The sequence below is a fragment of the Arabidopsis thaliana genome (genome assembly GCF_000001735.4).
Source record: "Arabidopsis thaliana chromosome 1 sequence".
In the NCBI taxonomy this organism is placed as follows: Eukaryota; Viridiplantae; Streptophyta; class Magnoliopsida; order Brassicales; family Brassicaceae; genus Arabidopsis; species Arabidopsis thaliana.
This window is the reverse complement of record NC_003070.9, coordinates 28,078,852-28,105,324: the sequence shown is the minus strand read 5'-3', so window position 1 is coordinate 28,105,324 and position 26,473 is coordinate 28,078,852. Positions and strand designations below refer to the sequence as shown.

The 26,473-nt window shown below is 38.8% G+C and overlaps 7 protein-coding genes and 1 long non-coding RNA gene across 12 annotated transcripts; 4 read left to right on the top strand and 4 right to left on the bottom strand.

Moving 5' to 3' along the window:
* Positions 1 to 131: 131 nt before the first annotated feature.
* Positions 132 to 3,563, top strand: AT1G74800 (Galactosyltransferase family protein). The gene is made up of 7 exons (NM_106138.3): positions 132 to 1,202; positions 1,328 to 1,560; positions 1,685 to 1,975; positions 2,162 to 2,290; positions 2,395 to 2,568; positions 2,708 to 2,815; positions 2,892 to 3,563. Exons 1-7 carry the CDS (start codon positions 332 to 334, stop codon positions 3,102 to 3,104), a joined length of 2,019 nt encoding a protein of 672 aa, NP_177618.2. The 5' UTR covers positions 132 to 331; the 3' UTR covers positions 3,105 to 3,563.
* AT1G74790 (catalytics) lies at positions 3,429 to 6,861 on the bottom strand. The gene is made up of 7 exons (NM_106137.5): positions 6,323 to 6,861; positions 6,074 to 6,231; positions 5,081 to 5,866; positions 4,782 to 4,995; positions 4,488 to 4,666; positions 4,172 to 4,413; positions 3,429 to 4,069 (listed from the first exon to the last, which is right to left on the bottom strand). Exons 1-7 carry the CDS (start codon positions 6,411 to 6,413, stop codon positions 3,652 to 3,654), a joined length of 2,088 nt encoding a protein of 695 aa, NP_177617.2. The 5' UTR covers positions 6,414 to 6,861; the 3' UTR covers positions 3,429 to 3,651.
* Positions 6,862 to 7,099: 238 nt separating this feature from the next.
* AT1G74780 (Nodulin-like / Major Facilitator Superfamily protein) lies at positions 7,100 to 9,596 on the bottom strand. The gene is made up of 2 exons (NM_106136.5): positions 8,933 to 9,596; positions 7,100 to 8,537 (listed from the first exon to the last, which is right to left on the bottom strand). Exons 1-2 carry the CDS (start codon positions 9,407 to 9,409, stop codon positions 7,413 to 7,415), a joined length of 1,602 nt encoding a protein of 533 aa, NP_177616.1. The 5' UTR covers positions 9,410 to 9,596; the 3' UTR covers positions 7,100 to 7,412.
* Positions 9,597 to 10,368: 772 nt separating this feature from the next.
* On the top strand, positions 10,369 to 16,153 carry AT1G74770 (zinc ion binding protein). 2 transcript variants are annotated; one of them, NM_106135.3, is made up of 12 exons: positions 10,369 to 10,766; positions 11,095 to 11,313; positions 11,442 to 11,636; positions 11,710 to 12,062; positions 12,185 to 12,413; positions 12,529 to 14,210; positions 14,320 to 14,541; positions 14,631 to 14,765; positions 14,890 to 15,124; positions 15,228 to 15,287; positions 15,364 to 15,435; positions 15,529 to 16,153. In NM_106135.3, exons 1-12 carry the CDS (start codon positions 10,491 to 10,493, stop codon positions 15,628 to 15,630), a joined length of 3,780 nt encoding a protein of 1,259 aa, NP_177615.2. In that variant the 5' UTR covers positions 10,369 to 10,490; the 3' UTR covers positions 15,631 to 16,153. The 2 variants fall into 2 exon arrangements, with proteins under 2 accessions (NP_177615.2, NP_001323234.1); NM_001334666.1 differs by having other exon boundaries at positions 10,410 to 10,766; positions 15,228 to 15,435; positions 15,529 to 15,814.
* Positions 15,683 to 19,572, bottom strand: AT1G74750 (Pentatricopeptide repeat (PPR) superfamily protein; the record flags this gene model as incomplete). 4 transcript variants are annotated; one of them, NM_001334663.1, is made up of 3 exons in its annotated part: positions 15,958 to 18,528; positions 18,633 to 19,095; positions 19,355 to 19,377. In NM_001334663.1, the coding sequence occupies one exon, from the start codon at positions 18,523 to 18,525 to the stop codon at positions 15,958 to 15,960; it is 2,568 nt and encodes an 855-aa protein (NP_001319382.1). The 4 variants fall into 4 exon arrangements, with proteins under 4 accessions (NP_001323335.1, NP_001323334.1, NP_177613.1 ...); NM_001334664.1 differs by having other exon boundaries at positions 15,683 to 18,528; positions 18,633 to 19,572; NM_001334665.1 differs by lacking the exon at positions 18,633 to 19,095 and having other exon boundaries at positions 15,683 to 18,528; positions 19,355 to 19,572.
* Positions 19,573 to 22,653: 3,081 nt separating this feature from the next.
* Positions 22,654 to 25,379, top strand: CPK30 (calcium-dependent protein kinase 30). Its single transcript, NM_106132.4, has 7 exons — positions 22,654 to 23,488; positions 23,642 to 23,785; positions 23,866 to 24,018; positions 24,144 to 24,259; positions 24,354 to 24,521; positions 24,618 to 24,848; positions 24,953 to 25,379. Exons 1-7 carry the CDS (start codon positions 22,849 to 22,851, stop codon positions 25,124 to 25,126), a joined length of 1,626 nt encoding a protein of 541 aa, NP_177612.2. The 5' UTR covers positions 22,654 to 22,848; the 3' UTR covers positions 25,127 to 25,379.
* AT1G74730 (transmembrane protein, putative (DUF1118)) lies at positions 25,338 to 26,473 on the bottom strand. The gene is made up of 2 exons (NM_106131.4): positions 26,178 to 26,473; positions 25,338 to 25,937 (listed from the first exon to the last, which is right to left on the bottom strand). The coding sequence occupies exons 1-2, from the start codon at positions 26,328 to 26,330 to the stop codon at positions 25,494 to 25,496; spliced, it is 597 nt and encodes a 198-aa protein (NP_565091.1). The 5' UTR covers positions 26,331 to 26,473; the 3' UTR covers positions 25,338 to 25,493.
* AT1G09513 lies at positions 25,894 to 26,222 on the top strand. Its single transcript, NR_139639.1, has one exon. It is a non-coding gene; the product is annotated as an other RNA (long non-coding RNA).

Below are 26,473 nucleotides of genomic sequence, written 5' to 3'. Positions count from 1 at the left end.
TATATTCTTACAGGTCCATTACTCAAAAACAAAAAAGTAAAGAAAAAGAGAGCGAGATAAAATGATTTCAATGAAAAATAATTTGAAAAAGAAATAATTAATAATAAATATATTGTACTAACATACGCCCAAAAATTCCACTATAGCGTATCTCAAGATTCAAGATCTCCTTCTTCTTCAGCTCTCGTCATCATCATTCTCTGCTTCTTTTCATTTGCTCCTGTTAACAAATTTGCCAACTTTCTTCCATTTTCGAATCCCTCTTAACGCAAAGTTAGGTTTTTTGTTAATTCATTTCATTGCTTGGATCCTAAGGAAAAAAAAAACAGAAATGAAAAAACCCAAATTGTCGAAAGTGGAAAAAATCGACAAGATTGATCTGTTCTCTTCACTATGGAAGCAGAGATCGGTTCGTGTAATAATGGCAATAGGGTTTCTCTATCTTGTAATTGTCTCAGTAGAGATACCTCTCGTTTTCAAATCCTGGTCCAGCAGCTCCGTGCCTCTTGATGCTCTTTCTCGACTCGAGAAGCTCAATAACGAGCAAGAGCCCCAAGTCGAGATTATCCCTAATCCTCCATTGGAGCCAGTTTCGTACCCGGTTTCGAACCCGACCATTGTTACCCGGACGGACCTTGTTCAGAACAAGGTCCGTGAACATCATCGGGGTGTTCTCTCAAGTTTGAGATTTGATTCGGAAACTTTCGACCCGAGTAGTAAAGACGGGTCAGTGGAGCTTCACAAGTCAGCTAAGGAAGCTTGGCAGCTAGGTCGCAAGCTATGGAAGGAGCTTGAATCTGGAAGGCTTGAGAAACTAGTGGAGAAGCCAGAGAAGAACAAACCGGATTCATGTCCACATTCTGTTTCGCTAACCGGGTCTGAGTTTATGAACCGGGAGAACAAATTGATGGAGCTGCCGTGTGGTTTGACATTGGGTTCACACATAACTTTGGTGGGGAGGCCGAGGAAAGCTCATCCCAAGGAAGGAGATTGGTCTAAGTTGGTGTCTCAGTTTGTGATAGAGCTTCAAGGTTTGAAGACTGTTGAAGGAGAGGATCCTCCTAGGATTCTGCATTTCAATCCGAGGCTTAAGGGAGATTGGAGCAAAAAACCGGTGATTGAGCAGAATAGTTGCTATAGGATGCAATGGGGACCTGCACAACGTTGCGAAGGATGGAAGTCAAGAGATGATGAAGAGACTGGTGAGTTCTATTCCTTTGTTACTTGGTATCTGTATTTTGTAGTGATTCATTAGAAGCTAGCAAATGGTTAGGTTGCAAGTTATGGTTCTTGTCATCTGTTGAGTAATACTTTAGTGTGGCTGCAGTTGATAGTCATGTGAAGTGTGAAAAATGGATTCGTGATGATGACAATTACTCAGAAGGGTCGAGGGCAAGATGGTGGTTGAATAGACTTATAGGAAGGAGGAAAAGGGTCAAAGTAGAATGGCCGTTTCCTTTTGTGGAAGAGAAGCTGTTCGTTCTAACTCTTAGCGCCGGTTTAGAGGGTTACCATATCAATGTTGATGGAAAGCATGTTACTTCTTTCCCTTATCGCACTGTGAGTATATATTCTACTCCTTTTCTACATGATTGTGTGTTCAGATAAATGGTTTATTCATGCAATCCATAATAGTTCAGAGCGTAGAACGAGTTGGTTAGTAATTCTTTGTTATATATAATAGGGTTTCACCCTTGAGGATGCAACAGGGCTAACAGTAAACGGAGACATTGATGTCCATTCTGTTTTTGTTGCCTCTCTGCCAACATCACATCCTAGTTTTGCTCCCCAAAGGCATCTCGAATTGTCAAAGAGATGGCAGGCTCCTGTAGTTCCCGATGGGCCTGTGGAGATCTTTATAGGCATTCTTTCCGCAGGCAATCATTTCTCTGAGCGGATGGCTGTGAGGAAATCCTGGATGCAGCATGTTCTTATTACATCTGCAAAAGTTGTTGCTCGTTTCTTTGTGGCGCTGGTAAGCTGGATTTTTACATGTTTATCAAGTCTTAAGGCATGAAGGCTTGTTTAGAAAAAACTGAAAAAGAAAAGTCATGAGGGCTTAATAGTACAGAGACAAAGTTTGATTTGAGAATCATCAAAATGCAACTGTTACCTGAACAGATTTTTTTTATTTTTTTTCTCCGTGATGTGCATTTCACAGCATGGGAGGAAGGAGGTGAATGTGGAATTGAAGAAAGAAGCGGAGTATTTTGGGGACATTGTACTTGTTCCTTACATGGATAGCTATGATCTTGTCGTGCTGAAAACTGTTGCCATATGTGAACACGGAGTGAGTATCATATTTTATATAGGTCATGCTTCTGCATAATCGTTCCTGATTTAGTGTTTCTGTGGAGTTGATTGTTGAATTTTTGTTGACTTCGATTGCTACAGGCTCTTGCATTCTCTGCAAAGTACATAATGAAGTGTGACGATGATACATTTGTAAAACTTGGCGCGGTGATCAATGAAGTGAAAAAAGTACCCGAAGGTAGAAGCCTGTACATTGGTAACATGAATTATTACCACAAACCTCTCCGTGGGGGTAAATGGGCAGTCACATATGAGGTACATTTTTTCTGCATCACACTCCATCTTTATATGCAGCCTTTTGGATGAACTAGTGCGGCGCTTTTAAGTGTCAGTTCTGTGAATACTTTAAGACTGGCACTCATTATTAATGTATATATCTTGTGGATTATATCAGGAATGGCCAGAGGAGGACTATCCGCCCTACGCAAATGGACCCGGATATGTTCTATCTTCTGACATTGCGCGCTTCATCGTGGACAAGTTTGAGAGACATAAATTACGGGTAAGCAAAAGAGAGATTCAAACCAATTGTATCATCTTCTTTCCACTTCTCATTCTCTGTTGTTCACATATACCAGCTGTTCAAGATGGAGGACGTGAGTGTGGGAATGTGGGTTGAGCATTTCAAGAACACAACAAACCCAGTGGATTACAGACACAGTCTGAGATTCTGCCAGTTTGGTTGTGTTGAGAACTACTACACAGCTCATTACCAGTCGCCAAGACAGATGATATGCTTATGGGATAAGCTCTTAAGACAGAACAAGCCTGAGTGTTGTAACATGAGATGATGATACTTGAGGAAACAGTTGCATTTTCTGAGATCTAATATGCCATCAAGCTTGCTGTAGAAAGCCAGGAAAATTTTGCAAGCGTACCACACAGAGAGAGAAAGAGAGCCAGGACTTGGTTCGATTGGTCTGCAGCCTTCTGATCTGTTAAAGAAATGGAGAGAACATGGAGTAGGGAAGAACACGTAGGGAATTTACTTTATTTTTATTTGTATAAACCCATTTCTTAATCTAAATGGAAATTTGTTTTCTCTCTGTCTTTCACAACATGATCAACACAGAGCAAAAAACAGTTTCTGGCCTAATTACTCATAAAATTGGCTCTGAGGGAATATTACAACAACAGCCAGATCAGACGATGGCAAAGGAAAGCCTCTATCTGCTTATGAATTGTCTGTGTCGTTATCATCACCCTTAAGTACTATAATCTAAGGATTTGTGTATCGTTGGTCTCATTCATCATACATGTATTGTGTTCTCTCAAAAGATCCTGAACATACAATCTCATAATAATTCTTCAACACAAACAAGAAACAACTTTTGCAAATTAGTTTAATAAACCTAGCAGAATCAAAGACAGAGACACAAACAAAACCACCAAGCTTCCATGGAAACCATTTATATGCTTATAACAAGAAGACGATGAAGAAGAAGGAGAACTTGAGGTACCGGGGTTTCTTCTAGCTGTGGAGTTTTCCTTGGAGCAAGTCAAGTTGCAACGGCTCGGCCTTACTACTCTATAGACACCATTGCTTGTGAGCAAGTAGATGTCTTTGTTGTTATCCTCACCAAAGGAGAAGACATACCCTAGGGAGAGCCCTGAAGTTCCCGGGGAATCACTACATTTCATGGGTGAGTCACTGGCACAGCTGAAGGTTGTTCTTTTGGTCACAAAGCTCCCGCTATTAGCAGGCGTTTCAATCCCCGCCCACACGCCATTTCCATATAGATCAGCATATACGTACCTGCAAAAGAAAAACATTATTTTTTGCAAGATGTTTTGTTATCATATACATGTGAGAGGAACAATAGATAAGGAACCAGAGAAAGAGTGTGTGTTAGCTCACCTTCCAGCTATGCAAGGATCAGTTTCAGATCTATAAAAGTAACCTCCAGTGATTGAAGCTGATTTTCCGCTTGAGTCAACTTCTGAGTGGTTGTAACCCATCACAGGAAATATCGGGTTTAGTGATTTAACAGATGTGTTTCCTCCAGGGGATGACTCAGGATGGAAAAGATCCGGGCCTTCGTAAACACGCCAACCATAGTTTCCTCCTTTGCTTATGAGATCCACCTCTTCATATGTGTCCTATTAAACAACAAACATATCAAGAACGGTGCAAACAAAATAAAAAGAAAAACTCATTGTCGAAACAAGCTTACCTGTCCAACATCAGCACACATGAAGTAAGAAGGCCTAGAAGAATCAAAGCTGCATCTCCAAGGGTTTCTCAATCCAACAGCCCATATTTCAGGTTCAAGCTCTTTGTCTTCACGAAAAGGGTTGTCTTTTGGTATAGAGTAGTTTCCCCATAGACCCATTTTGGAGATCTCAGAAGCACCTGAAGACATTTGTGGATCTTGGTAAATGACAAAGGACACTCATATAATGCTACTGTAATGCATCACATGTTGCAGATTCAGTTACTACACAAACAAAAGCCAACGTATACCCACTAGGAATGTTATCTACATCAAGCCTCATGATCTTTCCTAGCAAAGATTTCTTGTTCTGTGCGAAATTATACGGGTCTGCTCCTCCACCTCCATCTCCCATCATAAAGTATAGGTACCCATCTGGACCAAAGAGAATCTGTCCAGCATGGTGTGATGTGAAGGGAAGTCCCATTGTGAAAATCCTCCTGACTTCTGTTGGCTTAGCGTTCTTTGCCTGAACAGCGAGAAAAAAAAGCTTGGGGCTCTATGACAAACGCAAAAGTTTTAGATACTGAAAAGGGGTCAAGGAGAGTATATACCTTAGAAGGGTCTGACGAGGTAGAATTGGCTGTATACTCAGCTATTACGGTTTGGTATTGGCATGGTTGAGATCCACTGTCAGGAGTTAGTTTGGAAGGATCACAGTTCACATCGGAGTTACATGAGCACCTTCCAGTACAGCCTGGCCACTTGGACTTATCGCAGTTGAAAGAAGCGAAAAAACGCCCATTTTGAGCAAACTTTGGATGAAAAGCCATTCCCATCATCCCAAACTCAGTATCAAAATGAATCTCATCAGTCATATCCACAAATGGGCTAGATGGATCCACATCCAAAACCCCGCCAGAATCTTGATCCGGTATACCAGCCAAGAATACTATTCCAGGTTGCGTAGAGAAGAATGCACGGTTGGAGCCATCAGGGTGAGGAACCATGTTGAGGTAAGAACCGTTTCCAATTTTCTCAAGGCATATACCAGAAGGCGGCTTGTCAGGAGTAGTATCATTGTCATTAAGAGCAACTGGCTCACCGCTGAAGCAAACAGTTTCATTGGAGCTAGCTCCACCAAAGGCACTGCAGAAATCGGTTTTGGACTGCCATAGATCAGCAAGCTTGGAGGCATTTTTATTTGACGGCGCTCCAGCTCGGCCTTGTAATGAGGCAGCGAAAAGAGAACCCGATATGGAGACGTTTTGACATGTCTCCCATGTCTCAGAGCAAAAATTCTCTGTGGAATTTGCTGAACTGGTCGAGTTGCAGAGGATTGGAACAGACTGCTGATCTGAGTTATCTCTGAATAAGTCTGATGAAAAAGGATCGCAATTCTGTAACATCAACACAGTAATGAAACAAAAACAAAAAAAAACTTAGAACACAGTTCCTCTTCTATAGATTCATTCTCAGACAAAAACATTACAATGGTTCCAGACAAATCAGGTAAGAATGGTAACAGCTCAAAGCAAATTATGTATGAGTGGCATAATGAAACACTTGCAGAATCTTTAGGGATTAAAGACGGAGATTATACTTACAGCACAAAGGATTGATTTTACAACAGAAGCACAACCCTTGTCGGAAATGTTCATAGCTTGAAATTGCTTCATCAAACTGGTATCTTTCATTGTATTGCAGCATGTTTTTCCTTTGTAAGGACAAAAGCTCAATGTCGAATTCACCTCCGAGGGAGCTCCTGAAAAACCATCAAAAAACAAAATGTTGCATCAATCTACAATAGCAGAACTAATATCAAATCAATAGGATAACAAAAAAAAATCACTCACTTGAATCGGAACAGAGAGGAAGAGCCCATGAAGAAAGAGCAAAACATGAGAGGAACAAGAAAAGGAACACAAGAAATTGATGAAGCTTCATCGAGTCTCGCAAGAGACAAATCTTGAAGATAATGACAGTGGAAGAGAGAATCAAGAGAGAAGAAGAAAAGAAGTCTCTTTTTTATACATCTGATCTCAGGACAAGACAAGAGAAGAGAGATAGGACTGAAAATCAAATAATAAAATTAGTTTGTTTGACTCTGCAGACAGAATAAATGCAATTGCGATGGCGTTTACTGTCTTCCCATGACTACCAACAACCATATCCCCAGAAATCTCCCTTCTCATATAATAATTAATGAATATAATCATGTTCAACTTGAATTTTTCAACTTTCTCGTGTCAGAGAGAGAGACGATGAACAAAGGTTCTGTCTTTTTCTATGCTTTGCTAGCTTTTGATTATTGTCCTCAGATGTGATAGTCAAAGTAGTTGACTTTATACATTTGGGTTTTGGATTTCTAGGAACTTATTGGGGTTCGAAAAGTAGGTTTGAAGTTGGTAGAACAAAGGAAAAAAGGACTTGTCTTCTTCAAGTTCTCTTCCCATTTAAGACTGCAAAACTACTTTTTATTCCAAACCATAACTTTCTATTGATTAACAAAGTAATTTATGTGGAAATGATCAAAAGTATAATTGAAAACGCATTGAATAAGAGTGTTGGTGCATGGAGATTGGTTTGTGGATTAATCTGAATAATGAATGAACGAGACTTGATGGCCTGCAAATTATTACTATTTAAATGCATAGTAGTCAACAATATGAATTTTAAAAAATTTCAACATTATTGGGAACTTTGAGATGTCTATACAATTCACAAAACTCACATTTTTGGAAGAAACTACAAAAAGAAAGAGAGACAAAGATCTCAGCTTTCTTTCTTCCCATCTCTAAACACAGACATTTGATACAAACATAACTTACAATCAAACTTATAGGTAAAGAAATTGATGTGTACCTTTGGAAGCATAAGCTACCATGGATGTAGCAAGAGAAGCAGTATTCGTTTTTCTCCAAAAGTATAGTATTCACAAGAACTCTATCGATGATGCAACCTCTTTACAAGGATCTGTCGATATAGCGTCTTTGTCCGAAAGAATAGTACAATGGCGACAAGAAACCCAAAGAACGCAACAGATGCCATTATAATAAATGACAGCCTGAAGCAATGAGAGCCATAACATGTGTTCCCTTCCCCGGAAGCAGTCTTATCGTAGATATAACCGATCAATCTTACAGAGAAGATATAGGAACCAATGGGACTAGCCACGGATATGGTATTGAAGATGGTTCCCATGTGCCGAATCCCGAACAGCTCAGAGGTGATTGTAGGCATCAGAGACCACTGTGAACCATAACAAACGCCAACTATAACAGAACCAACATAGAGATTTCCTTGAAAACCAGAGGCTATGATTAGGTGGCCTATGCTCATCGTTCCAAGTGTTGCAGCCATTAGCAATGGACGTGGCCATCCCTTTTTGTGTAGCAATGCATCTGAGGCATAACCAGCTCCAAATCTACCGAGAAAGTTCCATATACTCCACAAGGAGACCAATGAATTTATCTCAACTGATGAGTATCGAAGAGACTCACCTATTTGTCGGATGTTGTTTATCGTTGAAAGTCCAGAGCCCATTCCGCAAATCATGGCAAGAAATAACAACCAGAAGCTTAGTTTTTTCATAGCTTGCAGAAGATTCAGGTTCTCACTCAGTCCAGCTTCCACTTTACTGTCACCTTCAGAACTTTGGTTACCGGAGGTTGTTGCCTTTGGACTGCTTATGAGAGGGGAATAATCATGTGGTACTGTTTTTTCCATGCCGTCTCGTTGTGCTCTTCTCGCAATAAGTAGAGGCAAGGCAAGCATGACGAGTAGACATACAAGTGTGACAATGTTGGCCCACGATGACAACCCAAAAGTGTTCTTCAATATGATAATGATCATAAGATAAGCTGCGATGATTAGAGATACAGCTGAAAGACCATTTAAATGCTTTTTATCATCGGCTACGCTTGTCTCATAGATCCTGACCAGAGGCATGACCAAGAGTGAGAGCACTGTTGGTGTTACTGCCAGTAAGAGAATGAAGCTGGCCGGATCTCCAGCGCACAATGTCTCGTACAGTTGAATCAGTATCGCTCCACTTAGACCAAGAAAACCCTGCAAAGAAAGAATTAGAGGTAAGCTTGGATGCTTCACTATAATCAAAAATTCCAAAGTTGAAACCATGAATCTCCCACTATTAACATACTTTGGGGTTTAGTTGAAGTTTCTCATCTTAAAAGTGGAGGTTGCATCCTCATTTGCAAGGTTTATCAGAAAAGAACAAATATTTACTACGCAATATATATCAACTAGAAGATCTAGATCTCGATTGATCCAAAGTTCAAAGCATCAATCTCTTTCCAAATGTTACCAAAGCCTCCTCATTTAGACTCTACCAGGATCATCATCATAGCCAAATATTGGTCTTTAGGTCCCAAGGAAACAAACTGAGACGTGATCCAACAATACAGATCCATTCAATATATCGAAAAGCTTCATCAAAAACTCACCTTCATAATGCCAACGGCTGTACCACCATAGTCAGCGAAATTCTCAACGGCACTAACAACATTAGCCGTATTGAAGAACGTTTGCGACTGAGCTGCTAAGAACATAAACAGGCACATCAGCGGCACCGGAGGCTTTCTAATAAGTCCGGTAACAGAAGCCCAAATGAGAAAGTAACCGGCGAAGCACTGAATTGCCCCAACAGCAAGCACCACCCAAGGTCCTCCAGCGCCTCCAATTCCTCCTCCCCGTCCACGGAGACGATTGGACGTAGCGTATGTGTATAAAAGCCCAGAGAAAACTCCGGCGTTTGCTCCGATGTCCTTGAAGACTGAGACGGTATCGAGGGTGGATTGATCGTACGATTGAGTCGATTTTAGGACAGCGGAATAGATTCCGAAGGTGTAGGAAGCGCCGCTTGCGCATTGTATCCATATACTAGCTGTCATAGCCACCCATTTCGTTCTTAGTATCTCCATCGCCGCCAATTACCACCACCTTCCTCGCCGGAAAAAAAGAGAAAGCCAGAGCTTTTTCCCCTGCTCAAGGACGACGAAGCGACACGATCACAAAACTTTTTTTTCTTTTTTTCTTTATTCAAACAGATTGATTTTGGAAAAACTATTTAAACCTTAATGGGCTGGAAAAATTGGTATGGGCTCATTAGTTATAGAACTCGTAGTATTGATTTTGTGAGCCCAATTAACTGGAATGACACGTGGAGTCAGATGGAGAGCACACGACAGCCACAAGACGGCTTGTGGAAGAGAGAAGACGGAACGAGGTTAATTAACGGATTAAACTAACGGAGTCAACGTTGACTGGTCAAGGAGTATTGAGAAAACTGTACGGCCGGCCAAGGTCACGCCACTCTCTCGACCAATGGTTTTATAATCACGAGGCTGACTCAGCTAATCTCCCGCAAATCACGAGATTTTTCAATGTTACTCAATTACAAAACTATTAACAAACTCAATACTACAAAATCATGTAATGTGATTATTTAGTTAGTCGGATCACTAATTAATGTTTTTTCATGCATTATACTATGGTCAACGACGTTGGAGAAGTAATCTTGAATACTTGACAACAACCAAAATATTGATTCTTTTTTTCCTCTCATAAAAAAATAATGTTTAACAATTGTAAATGATCTAATATATTATCTCCATTCTTGTTAGATTAATTTAATTTATCTCTGTTCATATTTTCACAATCTAAATTTCTTTTAAAAATAATATAAATGAAAACAAATTAGTTAGTTACCAAAGAAACAGAGACAAAACAGATATTTAAATATACATCCCGCCATAAATATGATATAAGCTATAGTTGGTTTTCAGCTGCAACGTCTCAGTCACTTCTAATATAATAAAACTCAAAATCTCAAATTGATTAAACAAACTGGCTTACGCAGAAGAGTGACGACTACGAAAATGTATCATGCCTTTAAAAACCTTCTCTACTCCTTTAATCGGTTCCTTCTTCTTTCCCTTTTCTCCTTTCGCTTCACGACGACGAAATTTTTGATTTCAGTCACCGTTATTGTTGTTGCGGTGGATGGGAGGCGGAAATCTTCATTCCCTTCCGCCGGAAAACGCTTCCGTTTCTGCATCTTATGCGGTGACCGTTGGAAATACCAAGCTTTCTGATGCTCCGGTTCTTTTCTTCGTTTACTGCCACAAGGCTTTCCGTGCTCAGCTGGTGGAGCTCCGGCGTTTCGCTACTGACGCTGCTGAAGCCGATTCCTTTAGTGGGGATCTGGCGGTGGAGCTCTCCCGGAAGTTTGAGTTCTTGAAGCTTGTATATAAGTATCATAGCGCAGCTGAAGATGAGGTTAGATTTTATCACCTTTATAAGTTTTTTTTTCCCTAAATGAGTTGCTCTGTTTTAATCTCTGTTACTCCTCTTTATGTTCACAAATTAAATTCGAGTTTAGAACTCTCTTGCTTCCTGAAGCTAATTACAACTAGAGAAATAAAGATTGTCCTTTGAATTCTTGGTTAGACTAGGTTACTAGGGTAAAAGACCTTGTCTAAATTCGTGTTGCAGTCTCTAGTTTCAGTTTGTGAATCTTTTATTGATGTCAAGAATCTGACTCTTAGATTGAAATCCTTATCATGATAAGTAACAGTGGCTTTTGATATGCTTTTCTTACTGGCAGGTTATATTTTTGGCGCTAGATAAACGAGTGAAAAACATAGTTTCTAATTACTCACTTGAGCATGCTGGCACAGATGATCTCTTTACCTCAATTTTCCACTGGCTACATGTTCTTGAAGAAGAAATAGGAAGTAGAAGCGATGTACTTCGTGAAGTTATTTTATGCATAGGCACCATCCAGTCATCTATATGCCAACATATGCTTAAAGAAGAGCGGCAGGTATATAGTCTTGTTATACTTCAACTCTGTTTTGACAACTACAATACTTTTTAATGGAAAACAACATTTCAGTTACAGATACTCTATCACTTTTCATAGTGGTGCCTAACGAGTCATGCTTCATGTAGGTGTTTCCTTTGTTAATAGAGAAGTTTTCTTTCCGAGAACAAGCATCACTTGTGTGGCAATTCATTTGTAGTGTTCCAGTGATGGTGCTTGAAGACTTTTTGCCATGGATGATCTCTCATCTCTCTCACGAGGAGAAAATTGAAGTTGAGAATTGTATAAAAGATGTTGCCCCAAATGAAGACTCATTGCAACAGGTATACATATCCCCTTTGCTGAGATATGCTATGTTTTTCTTCTTTCCTTTTGATAAGCTAAAATTTTCTGAAGGTCATAAGCTCTTGGCTGCTTGACGATAGTCAATCTTCTTGTGGGACTCCTACAGAGATCATGAAAGGAGTCCAGTATGTTAATGTGTCTAAAAGTTTGAAGAAATCACCTGAGTCACATCCGTCAAGCGGATGTTTTCAACGCTTTTGGGAGTGGAGTAAAAAGTCCCTTTCAATTCCAAATGTAGGACGGAGCCCAATTCATGGTCTTAGACTTTTTCAAAATGCAATTGAAAAAGATTTGAGAGATATTCAAGAAGGATTATGCCAAGCAAAATTCCAAACCCTTATTTTGGATCTTGATGTACTGATGGCTAGATTAAACTTCCTTGCTGATGTCCTTGTTTCTTATAGGTAATAATAGTTTCTCGGATTAACTTAATTTTTCTCTTTGGTATAGTGTCTAGTCTCTTGTTTACTTTCCTTCCTTCTTTCTTTGAGTGAGTTACAGAATGTTTTGTTTTGTTTTGTTGCAGCAATGCATTTAAGAAGTTCTTTCACCCAGTGTTAGAAGAAATGACAGCTCGCCGCTCTTCAACTGCCAAACAGTTCAACATAGATGATTGTCTTGAGAATTTTCAGAGATTGTTATACAAAAGTGCTGATGATAAAACAAAGACGGACAATTTTCTATTGCAGCTTCAGGAGGAACTTGAGTCCCTTATAATCCAAGTAACAAAGCAATTTGCCATACAGAGAACAGAGGTAAACTCTTATGATACTTACTCGTTTCTATAACATAATGGAAGTTTTTCACGGATTCATTTTGAAGATGTTACATTGTGTGTATATTATATTCAATTGTCTCATTGTTGTCCAGGTATTCCCAATCATCAGCAAGAATTGCAACCATGAAATGCAGAAGCAGCTCCTATACACAAGCATTCATGTCTTACCTCTTGGATTACTAAAGTGTGTCATACTTTGGTTTTCTGCTCATTTATCAGAAGAAGAATCTCAATCCATTCTTCATTTCTTAAGTTTGGAAGATTCTTCTCCCAAGAAATCATTTCCACGCCTCTTGCTACAGTGGCTTCGTTTTGGCTATTCAGGCAAAACCTCTGTTGAAAGATTTTGGAAACAGTTGGATGTTATGTTCAAAGTAAGATGTTCCTGCCAAAAGGAGCACACTGAAGAAGCATCAGGATCATTTTCCAACCAAACACAGCTGCAACTATGTAAAGTATCTAAAGATGTTTATCCTAGAAAGAAAGATAAGTCTTCAACCTGCTTCATGTCAATGGATCTAGCTGTTGGAGACATGTATGAGACACCTTACTCAAGTCGAATGAATCAACAAATGACTTTCTCAGGAAAGCTTAAGCCTCCTCTCCATCTCCCAGATTTTTTTGGTGAGAAGAATATGGATGATCCTATGATTATGGATGTTAAACCAATTGACCTCCTTTTCTTCTTCCACAAGGCAATGAAGATGGATTTGGACTACCTTGTTTGTGGATCAACAAGATTGGCAGCCGACTTTCGTTTCCTCGCGGAGTTTCAGCAACGGTTCCATATGATAAAGTTTTTGTATCAGATACATTCTGATGCAGAAGATGAGATTGCATTTCCAGCATTGGAAGCCAAGGGACAGCTAAAAAACATTAGTCACTCGTTTAGCATTGATCATGAGCTAGAAACTAAACACTTCGACAAAGTTTCGTTCATTTTGAATGAGATGTCAGAGCTGAACATGTTGGTTTCTACCATCAATACCACTGCAGCTGACCACGACCGAAAAATGAAGTATGAGCGGTTATGTCTCAGTCTCCGAGAGATTTGCAAATCAATGCACAAGCTATTGTCTGAGCATATCCAACATGAAGAAACTGAGCTTTGGGGTCTATTCAGGAACTGCTTCTCTATTGAAGAACAAGAGAAAATCATAGGATGCATGCTCGGGAGAATAAGTGGGGAAATATTGCAGGATATGATTCCTTGGTTAATGGAATCTTTAACCTCTGATGAACAGCTTGCCGCGATGTCCTTGTGGCGCCAAGCAACAAGGAAAACAATGTTTGTCGAATGGCTAACAGAATGGTATAACGGTCATGTTTTACAAGAGGAAGCAGGAGAAGCAAACAACGATCCATTTGGGGATTCAGATCCACTAGAGATTGTCTGGAAGTATCTCTTTGAAGCATCTGCTGATGGGGAAAAAGGGAGCATGCGCAGCAGCCTTCTCAAACTCCCGAAGACGAATTTTACAGGTATTATGAATCAGCCTCCTCCTAATTACAAGGTTGAAGTTGGCAAAAAAGAGGAAAAAGATCTAGAACGGTCAGAAAGTAAAAAGATATGCAGAGGATCTAACCAAGAGGGGGACAAAGAACAAACTGACAAAATGTCTCAGAAGGTTAGCCAGTTTGGTCCATCCAAGAAATATGAACAACTGTTAACAATGAGTGAAGAAGAACTTGTGGTTGTGATTAAGAAAATATCATGCGACTCTTCCCTGGATCCTCAGAAGAAAGACTATATCAAGCAGAACTTGTTAATGAGGTAAGCTCTACTAACTCTCTTTTGGTGTCCTGTTCCAACATATTTAGATAAGCAGGAAATCTATTTAGTCTTGTATTGAGACTAAACTAATGTCAGGTTCTTCTTTCAGTCGGTGGAATATCTCACAACGTACATATAATTTGGAACCATCCTCTCTCTCGAGCAACATGGAAACAGTTCATGGTCAACATCCATCATATCGAGATCCTCACAGTTTGATCTTTGGTTGCAATCACTACAAGAGAAATTGTAAACTTCTTGCTCCTTGTTGTGACAAGCTCTTCACATGTATACGATGCCATGATGAAGAAGCTGATCACTCGGTGGATAGGTAGTAATATCTTCTACTTTCATACAAGGAGCTTCAACAATCTTGTTGTGTCTTTAATCATCTCTAGTTCTCTTGAATTTTTCATGCAGGAAACAGATTACAAAGATGATGTGCATGAAATGCCTCTTGATTCAACCGATTGGTGCAAATTGCTCAAATACTTCGTGCAAGTCGTCAATGGGAAAATACTTCTGCAAAATATGCAAATTATATGACGATGAAAGGTAACGTTTCTTCCCCTGCTTCATCTTTTCTTGCAAGTTATAAAACTATGAAATGAAATATCGTTCTTGTGCTTTCTTTCTAAGTATCGGTAGAGGGTTAACAGTCAAAGCTTATTCATAACAGGAAAATTTATCACTGTCCTTACTGCAACCTCTGTCGAGTAGGGAAAGGATTGGGTATTGACTACTTCCACTGCATGAAATGCAATGCTTGTATGTCACGTACCTTAGTAGAGCATGTTTGCAGGGAAAAGTGCTTAGAAGATAATTGTCCGATTTGCCATGAGTATATCTTCACCTCCAGCTCCCCAGTGAAGGCTCTTCCTTGTGGTCACTTGATGCACTCCACATGCTTTCAGGTACTTAACCCTGTCAAAATATATTTTACGTTAGTAATGAAAAAAGTAAAACACATGGTAATGCTAAGATTACTTAGGCTTTTTTCTTTGATTCTGGTTGTAGGAGTACACATGTTCACATTACACATGCCCTGTCTGCAGCAAGTCGCTTGGAGATATGCAGGTCAGTTACACCATTTTAAAGCAGAGTATTGTTTTCCCTATAAAACATTCACTAAACAAAAACCTTTCTCACACAGGTCTACTTTAAGATGTTAGACGCATTGCTTGCAGAAGAGAAGATGCCTGATGAATACTCCAACAAAACTCAGGTTTAGATCTTTCTCTATCTCTCTTCATAATGTTTACATAGTACAAAGCATCTCTCTGAAGAATAAGCTGAATGGAAAAATGGTTTGGTGCAGGTGATCTTGTGTAATGATTGTGGAAGAAAAGGAAATGCTCCTTACCATTGGCTTTACCACAAATGCACAACCTGTGGCTCCTACAACTCAAGGCTCCTTTAGATTTTTCTCCAATTTTCCTTTTCCATTGACATCATTGTAGAACCAGCCGTCTATGTAGTACATGGCTGGTAAGAAAACATTTTTGTAACATTTGATGATGTACAAAAATAAAATATAAAAAATATTCCAAATGTAATAAATTAGGGTCGTATCACCCTCAAAGATTGAATTATATAATGTTGACATGAGAACAAAAATCTGGAGACAAATTCCAGTCATCAATAACCTTAAACTTATGACCTACAAAACCAAACCATTGAGATTCCGCCAAAAGATCAAAAAAAATAAGAGGCCTTAAAAGAAGAAAACAAAACAACTAATCTACAACTAAAGCAAATGCATCCTCTCAACATATGATTCAAGCAACCAATTCTTGAGAGGCTCTCCGCTTCCTACAAAACAGCCTGAGTTCCCGTTCTCAGTGAAAAACGGGAAGTTGAATATGTTGAGCAATTCCTCAACTGCTTGTCTAACCATCGACGTGCCTGTGACTCTACTTCGTCTTCCCCAACCAGTTACTATATCAATCCGTGAAGGACAGTCTCCTGAAACCAACATCTGCTTACGGAACCATGCAAGTGTCCTGGAAAGTGCGATGACTGCAGTTCCTTCCGACATTACATGGAGATTTATAAGCCAATAGCTGTAGCTTTTCTCCCTCAATGCATCTGGATACACATTCTTACCTGCAGCCACTTCCCATACCGAGCCAGCCTCTTCTTTTAGACCTGACTTGTGGAGAAAATCCACTACTGCGTCCATGAGTCCTCGCTTGCTCTCTCTGTCCTCACTGTGCATAAAATCAAGGAAGTTGCTGACATGATCACGCACTTTTTGGCCATCAGGACCTGCAGGTGGCATTTTGAGCAGAAACATGTGAGCCGGATGACCTGAGACTGCCATTAGCTGGCCACAAAAGCCCATGTCAAAGTTTGAACGAGCATCTGTGCAACAACTCAATAGCAATGTGTATGTCTGCAAAGAAGGATGTAGACCAAGCGCCAGCATGCTTTGTAATAAGTTATAGGCTTCAGACATCCTGTGGACCCTAAGGAAAGTGCTGAGAAGGGAATTGCAGGTGGGAACATTAGGTCGCAGACCGGCTTGAAGCATTGCTTGATACCACTGCCAAGCTTTATCTACATTGCCAGCTTTTCCCCACAAGTCCACCAAAAGACCGTAAACCGGTTCATCAGGAACCCAGTTCTTACGTTGCATCTCAGCGAAAACACCCTCTGCTTCCTCGAGAAATCCACAGTGTCCAAGTACCTCCATAACAATACTGTAGGTCACTTTGTCAGGTTGAAACCCGGCATTTTGCATGTCTCTGTAGAGCTTCAACGCAGTCTCATAATTCCGCGCCTTGGCATGCAAAGCTATCATGATGTTGAATGTGACCAAATTAGGAGTACAACCTTGACCAACCATTTCACAAAAGAGCCTATGGGCAGCAGGTAAATGGCCCGCTTTTCCAAGACAGTTTATTATAACACTGTAGGTGAAGGTATCAGGAGAAAGCCCTGCTTCTTGCATTCTTTGGTACATATCCATGGCAATGTCAAGAAATCCAGCTTTAGCATGGATATCTATCAGGGTACAGTAAGTTACACGGTCAGGCTCACAACCAGCCTCTTGCATCTGATTAAAAACATTCATCGCTTCTTTGAGGTAATTTGCACGCCCGTAGCTATGGATGAGTCGGTTATATGTAACAGTATTTGGCTTACACCCATCCCTAACCATCTCATCAAGAAGCTTGTTTATCTCACCGAATTGCTTTGCACGACCAAGATTACCTACCATAGTGGTATACGTATGCCCATCATGCTTGAACCCAGGTTGCCTTTTCAGCCAATAGAAGAAACCAAGCGCATTCGCATAATTATCCATCTGCTTAAGAACTTGATTAGCTTGGTATGCATCCATCCTGAAACCAAAATTGTGAAGGGCCTCTTCGGCAGCATGTCCCCACTTGAATCTCCGCAATATACTAGAAACATTTTCTACAACATATCCAGGGTTACAATGCTGCCTAGGTGTTGGAGCAGTCCTTGGAGTCACTTTCATCATTTCCCTTGAGGGTTTACCAAAACCTTCAACAGAAGATATTATCGTCCTGTCATCCGAAGAATGCACACTATAGTCACAACCACCCGACGCATACCTGGTTGAATCAGTATAGGGTCTTTGTGGCATGATTTTCCTCTTTCCAGAGACATTGTTAGAGAGTAAATCATGAGCTTCAAACGACTTCCCAGCAACGTCATTTGAAGCTTGCTTAGTACCTGGAGAGCTGTTTATAGGAACTCGGTCAGCGGACCTAGGATAGACTTTAGCAAGGTGCTCTCTTCTGATGACTTTCACATTTGAAGACTTTACACCTGAAATAGGCCGAGTAGGATCAACCATACAGCTTTTAGGCAAACCAACAACTTCAGTTCCATCTGATAAAGGGATCTTATAGTTTGCTATATCTGACAATAAATTTACATTTCCAATACCAGCCTTGAATATCTGATCACCAATAGGTACCCCCACGTCTTCTTTAATAATAGCAGAAGCATGATTTACAGAATCTGCTTTCCCTGGCAAAGCAGGAGAGGAAACATGTTGCGGAAGAAGCGATGGCCGGGTGAAATGCTCAACCGTCTTTGGGACCACCAGCGGTTTACCAGCCTCTACTGGTAATATACTTCCAGCTAGTCCAGCTGCTAAATTAGATGCTCTTTTACCAGTCTGTACAACTTCAGTCCTAATTTGCTGGCGTTTCGAGACGCCACTTTCATCCTCAGCACATGTACAAGAATTTCCATCAGCAGCACTCGGTCTCGATCCACTAAGAAAAAATGATCTTGCTGAGCTAGAAAGATTACTAATGTGCTTTGCACGAATCATCGTCTGCAAGAAAACAGAATCACACGCTTAGAGAAAACACATAAAGATAATATCAAGAACTAAAAAAAACTGTTCCCCAAAACTATCTTAGTAACCTATAACACTACCTGAAGCCTCTCACCAGAATTATGACAACGGAGCCACCAAACGCAGTAATTAAGGTTTCAACACTTGGTCGTGTAACCAAGCCATGAATTACAAAGAAAAATTACATTTTATTAGCCATCTAGCTCTCTTGTCCACGAAGTTCTACACAAAGAATTGAGAAACTTTGTACATTACTTATTCAAAGTCACCCCATATCTTGTATAATTGTCAGAGTAAAACCCATTTAACAGAATAAAAATTGGGCTTTCCAGTTTTCTCTCAGCTTCTCCACAAAGTATCATCCTTTCACACACCAATAATACCAAAATGGCTATAACAAGAATATACAACAATGTCTATTGTCTAAGCTGAAATAGACCATCCCCATTCTCGAAATGCATTCTAACCAGTTGCTCAAAAAATATGTGCAGTGAAATTGAGCCTCTGTTAGAATCTCTCTTCACCTCTGATTCACATTCAAATCTTAAGAATATTGACCAAATTAAAGTCAACAATTAGAACATACAGTCAAACAAACATTATGAATACGTTCAATCTCAAAATTAACTCTCACAAAAACTGATAACAGCCGAGTTCCAAGCTCGATATCAACGAAAAGCAGAATAACAGAAGAGAAAAGAGGAGAAACCCAGAAATCAATGACATTTATTGCTAAGAAAGAAGCAAAATTTCAATCGGAAAAGTAAAGAACAGAAGCGAGATCACAAGACTACGAAGTCACCTTAAAAACGGTGGTGTTTGACTTCCTTCGTCTGCTTCGTTTTCCCCAGACAACAGAAAAAAGAAATCTTCAGGAGGAAATGAGAAAGAAAAGGAGAGACAGAAGGCGAAATTGCCTTCTCCCTCTGTGGCCGTCAAATATGGAAGCTTCAAAGTTTGTTTTGCTCTCCAAGCAAATTGGGTACTACTAGCTCCAAAGGTCACGACTTTTTTTTTTTTGCTTTTACTCTCTTCTTTTTTTCTTTTCAATAAATGTTTTCCTTTAACATACTTACCTTTTTTCAACTATACCCCTAAATCTTTGTATTTATGAAATAACATCACCCATAAATGTTTTTTCCTTTTATGAATTAGGCAACTCTAAATTGTATCTGATCGATTCGATTACGATACCTTCATAATTTTCAGTATATTCTTTAAATATAATATTAGCAGTGTTTTATATTGAAGAATTTCAGAATTTCTTATTTAAATCGCTTTTCCCGGTTAACAATGTGGTGTCGAATTACTATTTTTAAAGTTAGTGATTGAATTTGGGAATAAAAAGAATATTTGGATTTAGCTGTAAAAACCTTTTTTTGAACTTTTCGTCTTTTATTACTTTGTTCCCCTTTTGAGCAAACGTTTCGGTTCTGTCCTCCTCAAGTTTCTCTGTACTACTTTGAATATGACTGTTTTGTGACTTTCATTTCCTTTACTATTTTAGAGTTTAGAGAGAGATTTTGTGGGTATGATTCGATCCGAACTAAATTTCCGTGGCCTCTTTAATTTAGATTTTAGAACGGCTCCTTTTCTTTAAGATAGATTTTATAAACTTTTAATCCAAAAGAAATATAAAAAATCTGAAAAAATCTAAAAATGTGAAAGCACAACAAAGTTTTAAATAATATTTTGAAAAAGATACTTTTATGCCATTGTATTTGTGCATTTATGTTCTCCTTTGCAAGTGTATTCTCTTTAAGCTAAGAAAAATATATTGGGCTTTCCTATCAGTTATCTTATGAGCCCATTTCAAACTTTGTTTTTCAAGCCCAAATAGCTGCTGTATAAAAGACATTTGCTCGTTATATGATCCTAGTAGCTTCGACAAACTCATACTACAGCTTAATCTGAAACCCCATAGAATCTTAAACTAACCCTAAAGTATTCACTCCCAAACCTCATCATTTACTATAAGTGTGCAACATATGGAAAACAAACTTAGTCAGAGACATACTACAATCATTGAAATTAATGAATTTCAGATTCCAAAATGTAAATAAAACGGACCTGTGTCACTTGATCCATGCCAAATCACTTGCTGTCATTTTCTTGTTCTTCATAACACTAAAAGTTAGACTGAAACATGACTAATCTAGAAACTTATTGAGTTTCCTTATTACTTGAAAAGTTTTAAAAGAGATATGGATGGTAAACAAACCATCCCGCCGGTATATCACTATTCAAAGCCTAAGGCATGGATGATGGATTCATTCATTTCTTTTCTTTTTTTTTGAATTTAAGATTCATTCATATAAAAATATTAATTATCCCATAAAGTATATATAGTTTTAGGCTGTAGATAACAGTTTTATGCAAGAAAAGTGATGGGACTTGAATAAATCGAATAGTTGGCATGACAACGCCACATACACATGCAATCTCAAACATTCTAGTTGAGCCCATCATTTCATACACAATCTCATGTTTTTTCCTTCATCGACGAAAGTCCCTTTTTCCGAATAATAATTTTTCGTATTGTTAGTTTCTTTTTAAATCCTTTTTGCCAGCTAAAAAGTTGCACAAGATAAAACATGGTCCATCATTTCCTCTCTTTTTTTTTTAGGTGTGAAAATCAATCTCATCCATACTAATCTATTTGTAATTGATTTATCTTTTTTTATGGAATTTTATGTCTTAATAATTTATAACATATTACTATATGCATAAACATAACAAAGTTCGAGTAAAATATAACCAAGTTTTAAAACTTGGGGCTTATATAGCTAGTTTTCTCTAATGTATTGATTTACAAAGACTCGCTTTTTTTATTTTTTGCATGACTTTCAACGTTTCACACTCTTTTTGCCAATTGCACTAATTGTTGGTTGAAAGTATAACCGGGAAATAAATAAAAGACCTTCTTTTTTACCTACTGATATCAATTTGATGAGTGACATAAAGTGATAAAACAAAAATATTTATATTCATATGCACAAATTTTATCGTTTAGACGATGTACATGATGATCAAAAAGAGTTTCGGTTTCGAACTTCCAATTAGTTGTTGATAGGATGTGAATGTAAACCCGATTTATAGAAAGCAAACGAATAAGATCACGACATGGCGACACACTTGTCAATTAGTTTCGAATATAAAAATGAGAAATATATGAGAGAAAACAACAAGACGATCGCATTTGTTTGCATTTTTGTTGACTTTGATCAATGGAATCTTCATATATTAGTTTTGATTACTATTTTTTTACACAAAACAAAGTCCGATAGTAAGCTGACTCCTTTACATTGATAAAGTCTACACCTAATAATATCTCATATCTTAGATACAAATTTGATAGCTTTTGAAATTATCTTCACCAAATCTTTTGGTAGAAACTTTCAAATCACACATAAACTACTAGGGTTTTTTTTTGTTAAGAAAATCCAATGCCAGTTTTTATCTTGAATTTGACAACCCAAAGTTATTTATTTTCATACGAAAAATTAATGAAGACATTTTCCACTCGATAAATCTGTAAATATACATATGTATGTATATTGGTAAGAAACCAGTTTTTAAATATTGTATTTAAGAAACCAAATAGCAAAAAAAAAAATTGTAGATTCAGGTAGTTTAGGTAATGCTATAGACATATAATATAAGACAAGAAGACAATAATAATTACTGAATTGAAAACAAAACAAAATATTTTGGTGATACCAAATCAAATGAAACCAACGTCACACTTTTTGACAATGTCACCGTATCCACTTCTACGGTCAACAACTTCATCAAACTCTCCCCTTCCACGTAAGCTACATCTCTACCCTTCATTTTACCACCTATCAACAGATCTAAGGCTATAATTTTTTTAATAGTTATTTTAATTACTTACTCTTTTAGTTACAACACCAGAGACTAAAACTTGTTCTGTAATAATAATACAATTAATTAACTGTTAATCACTGAAAATATTTTACAATTTTTTATAAATTATAGGTTAGAAAATGGCTCAAAATTACAGTTTCTATGTAATTAATTTGTTTAAGTATATAGGGGAGATAGATCAAGTCGCTTTAACTTATTTTCTTTTTGATATAAATAAAAAAAATTATAATCATTTTGATCAATTTTACGAAAAGGTCGAAACTTTCTTCAGCTGAACCCGTGTTTCCTCTTCTCTGCAACTCACCGGTTCGCCGGAAAACTCTACGCCGTCGCCGGATTTTGCACCAACGAAAACTTCTTTAAACTACTTTCTTCATTATTCTTCTGCTGAGTTTCAAAAACTCAGCCATGGGTAATTGTATCGCCTGCGTCAAGTTTGACCCAGACAACTCAAAACCAAACCAGAAGAAGAAACCTCCACGGGGACGGCAACGAAACCCATACGACGATCCCGATGGTTTAAGAACTCACGCACCGTTACGTGTGATTCCTATGAGCCATCAATCTCAGATCAGCGACAAGTACATCTTAGGACGAGAACTCGGTCGCGGCGAATTCGGAATCACGTATCTTTGTACAGATAGAGAGACTCGTGAAGCTTTAGCTTGCAAATCAATCTCCAAGAGAAAGCTCCGAACCGCCGTCGATGTGGAAGACGTCCGTCGTGAAGTCACGATCATGTCAACTTTACCGGAACACCCAAACGTTGTGAAACTTAAAGCGACTTATGAGGATAACGAGAACGTGCATCTTGTGATGGAGCTTTGTGAAGGAGGTGAGCTTTTTGATCGGATTGTTGCCAGAGGACATTATACAGAGCGTGCGGCGGCTACCGTCGCGAGAACGATCGCGGAGGTTGTGAGGATGTGTCATGTCAATGGTGTTATGCATAGAGATTTGAAGCCTGAGAATTTCTTGTTTGCTAACAAGAAGGAGAATTCTGCACTTAAGGCTATTGATTTTGGTTTATCTGTTCTCTTTAAACCTGGTAATTTCCATAAAAATGGAATCTTTTTGCTAAATTTAGAATCTTTGATCTCCATTTTGCTTTCAGGTCACATTGGTTAAGAGTTGACAATTGTGTTACTTTGAATCTGCTTATGAATTTAACTTAAAAGAGAGATTTTGATGCATTTTGCAGGAGAGAGGTTTACAGAGATTGTTGGAAGTCCTTATTATATGGCTCCAGAAGTGTTGAAGAGAAATTATGGACCAGAGGTTGATGTGTGGAGTGCTGGAGTTATCCTCTACATCTTGCTTTGTGGTGTTCCTCCGTTTTGGGCAGGTTAAAGAAAGATTTGATTCTTGTTTGAAGTTGTATATGCTGATTGAGAGTAACTGAGTGATTCAAGGTTTTGATTGCAGAGACTGAACAAGGTGTGGCTCTTGCCATCTTGAGGGGAGTTCTTGATTTTAAGAGAGATCCTTGGTCGCAGATATCAGAGAGCGCAAAGAGCCTTGTGAAGCAGATGTTGGAACCTGATTCAACTAAGCGTTTGACTGCTCAGCAAGTTCTTGGTAATAATGCTGTTCTTGTGTCACTTGTGAATTTTGATCTTCTTTGCTACTTGTTTCTTGTGTTGGATTTGAGATGGAGAAAATGGCATTTAAAGTGAAAACGGTTTCTGTTTCCTTCTTTGCAGATCACCCTTGGATACAGAATGCAAAGAAAGCTCCAAATGTTCCTTTAGGGGATATTGTTAGGTCAAGGTTGAAGCAATTCTCCATGATGAATAGATTGAAAAAGAAAGCTCTGCGTGTAAGTGTTGCCTCTCATTTTTTTCAGATGAGTTTATACTTTTGTTTGGAGCTTTGATTGGTTTAACTTACTTGCTCCCTTTTGATGCTTCCAGGTTATCGCCGAACACTTGTCTATTCAAGAAGTTGAAGTGATCAGAAACATGTTTACGCTGATGGATGATGACAACGACGGTAAAATATCATATCTAGAACTCAGAGCTGGACTCCGGAAAGTCGGTTCACAACTGGGTGAACCAGAGATCAAATTGTTAATGGAAGTGGTAAATGTTTTACCAAATACCATTTCCTTATGAGGATTTTTCTTGATCAAACGATGTTTATCTTCTCTGGTACTTACATTCATGATTTTGATGCAGGCGGATGTTAATGGAAATGGATGCTTGGACTATGGAGAGTTTGTAGCAGTGATAATTCACTTGCAGAAGATGGAGAATGATGAGCATTTCAGACAAGCTTTTATGTTCTTTGACAAAGATGGAAGTGGATACATCGAATCAGAAGAACTACGTGAAGCTTTAACCGACGAGTTAGGTGAACCAGACAACAGTGTTATAATCGATATAATGCGTGAAGTCGACACTGACAAGGTTTTTCTAAAGCTCTATACATCAGCTCCTTTCTCGCTATAAAGACTCTTCCTATAGAAAGTTTATTAAATACTTAAGAGGAGTCATAATGTTTGATTTTGCAGGACGGAAAAATAAACTATGATGAGTTTGTGGTGATGATGAAAGCTGGAACTGATTGGAGAAAGGCATCAAGACAATACTCAAGAGAGAGGTTTAAAAGCTTAAGCTTAAACTTGATGAAAGACGGGTCAATGCATCTACACGACGCACTCACTGGACAATCTATTGCAGTTTGATCTTTACACTTGTTTATCACCAAAACAGAAGCAATCTGATGGCTGCTTTTCTTACACGTTCATGAAGGGTTTTTTTCTGGGCTTTTTTCAGATGTGATTTTGGCTTACTTCACTTTGTTTCTAGAGATTCTTTTTTTTGGTTTTGGGGAAGTTGGAAATTTGTAATTTGTGGGCGTAGTTAGGCTTTTCACTGGAGAATGAATGAATGTGTATGTAATATTTGTTTAATTATTATAAAGCTTCTTTCTATCACTCAGCTTATGTCTTGGACTAACCATAAACAACTGAACCATACAGCTATAAATCAGCAACTGACAAAAATCAATTGGACAAGACATGGGTTTATGTTCGGTTTACAGAGAAAGAATCAGTCAGCTTCTTGAAGTCCATCCAAAACAACAGAACCAACCAACAAAACAACCCCTGTAAGCGCAAGAGCACCGGCCAAAACCGCCTGAGCAACCACTAGAGTAGTTGAGTCATCCGGGATCAACACCACGGCTACAATAGCAGCCGTGAGAGCTGGTAATGCAGCCGAGGCTAAGACCGCAGGCGATGTTCCAGCTAAGTTCTCAAGGAGACTGAGAAGACCAAGGTCCTCTGCTTTGGAGAAGACTTTAAGCTTCTCAAGAGATGACAATGTGAGTCCCAACCCCTCTGCTTTTGACAGCAGGCCAGATTTCTCAACGTTGCTCAACACTTTTCGCTTCTCCAGCTTCTTGAAAACATCAACGTTTATTTGCTCACTCCCTTCGAAAAACAATCCAGCTCCGTACCATTGTTTCTTCCACTTGGCATCATATTTGTTCACCTTTTGTTACCCGATTCAGTGATCACAATTACACAAATTAAAAAGTATATATAAAACTCTGCAACAATACTATATACAGAGACTTCAATGTCTTTGTTCCATTACTAAAATGTACTGCTTATTCATGTTTCTAAAGATTATCTTGAGAATCAAAAAAGATTTATACTTTATGAAGTGATTGATGAAAGTGCAAAAGATCTCAGAACTTAAACAAAGGAGATGATTAAGAGAGTTAGTTACCTTTTTCTGGGGAGCCATAGCTACGACGGAGAAAGTTGCTGGTGATTTTCCGGTGGAGAAAGACCGGCGAAAGCGGGGGAGAATGGGATTGGAGAGAAATTGTGTCTGCAGCTGAGCCGCCGGAGACGATATTGGAGCGCCGACGACAGCCATTGAAGAAAAATCGAAGCGAAGCGATGAAAATGATTTCTTTAGAGATTCTTTCGTGTCTTGTTTCGCCGTTGGCACACTATCTGAAACTCTGATAGACAGAGAAACTGCCACGTCAGATGATGTCTTTGTGATTTCAACCAATC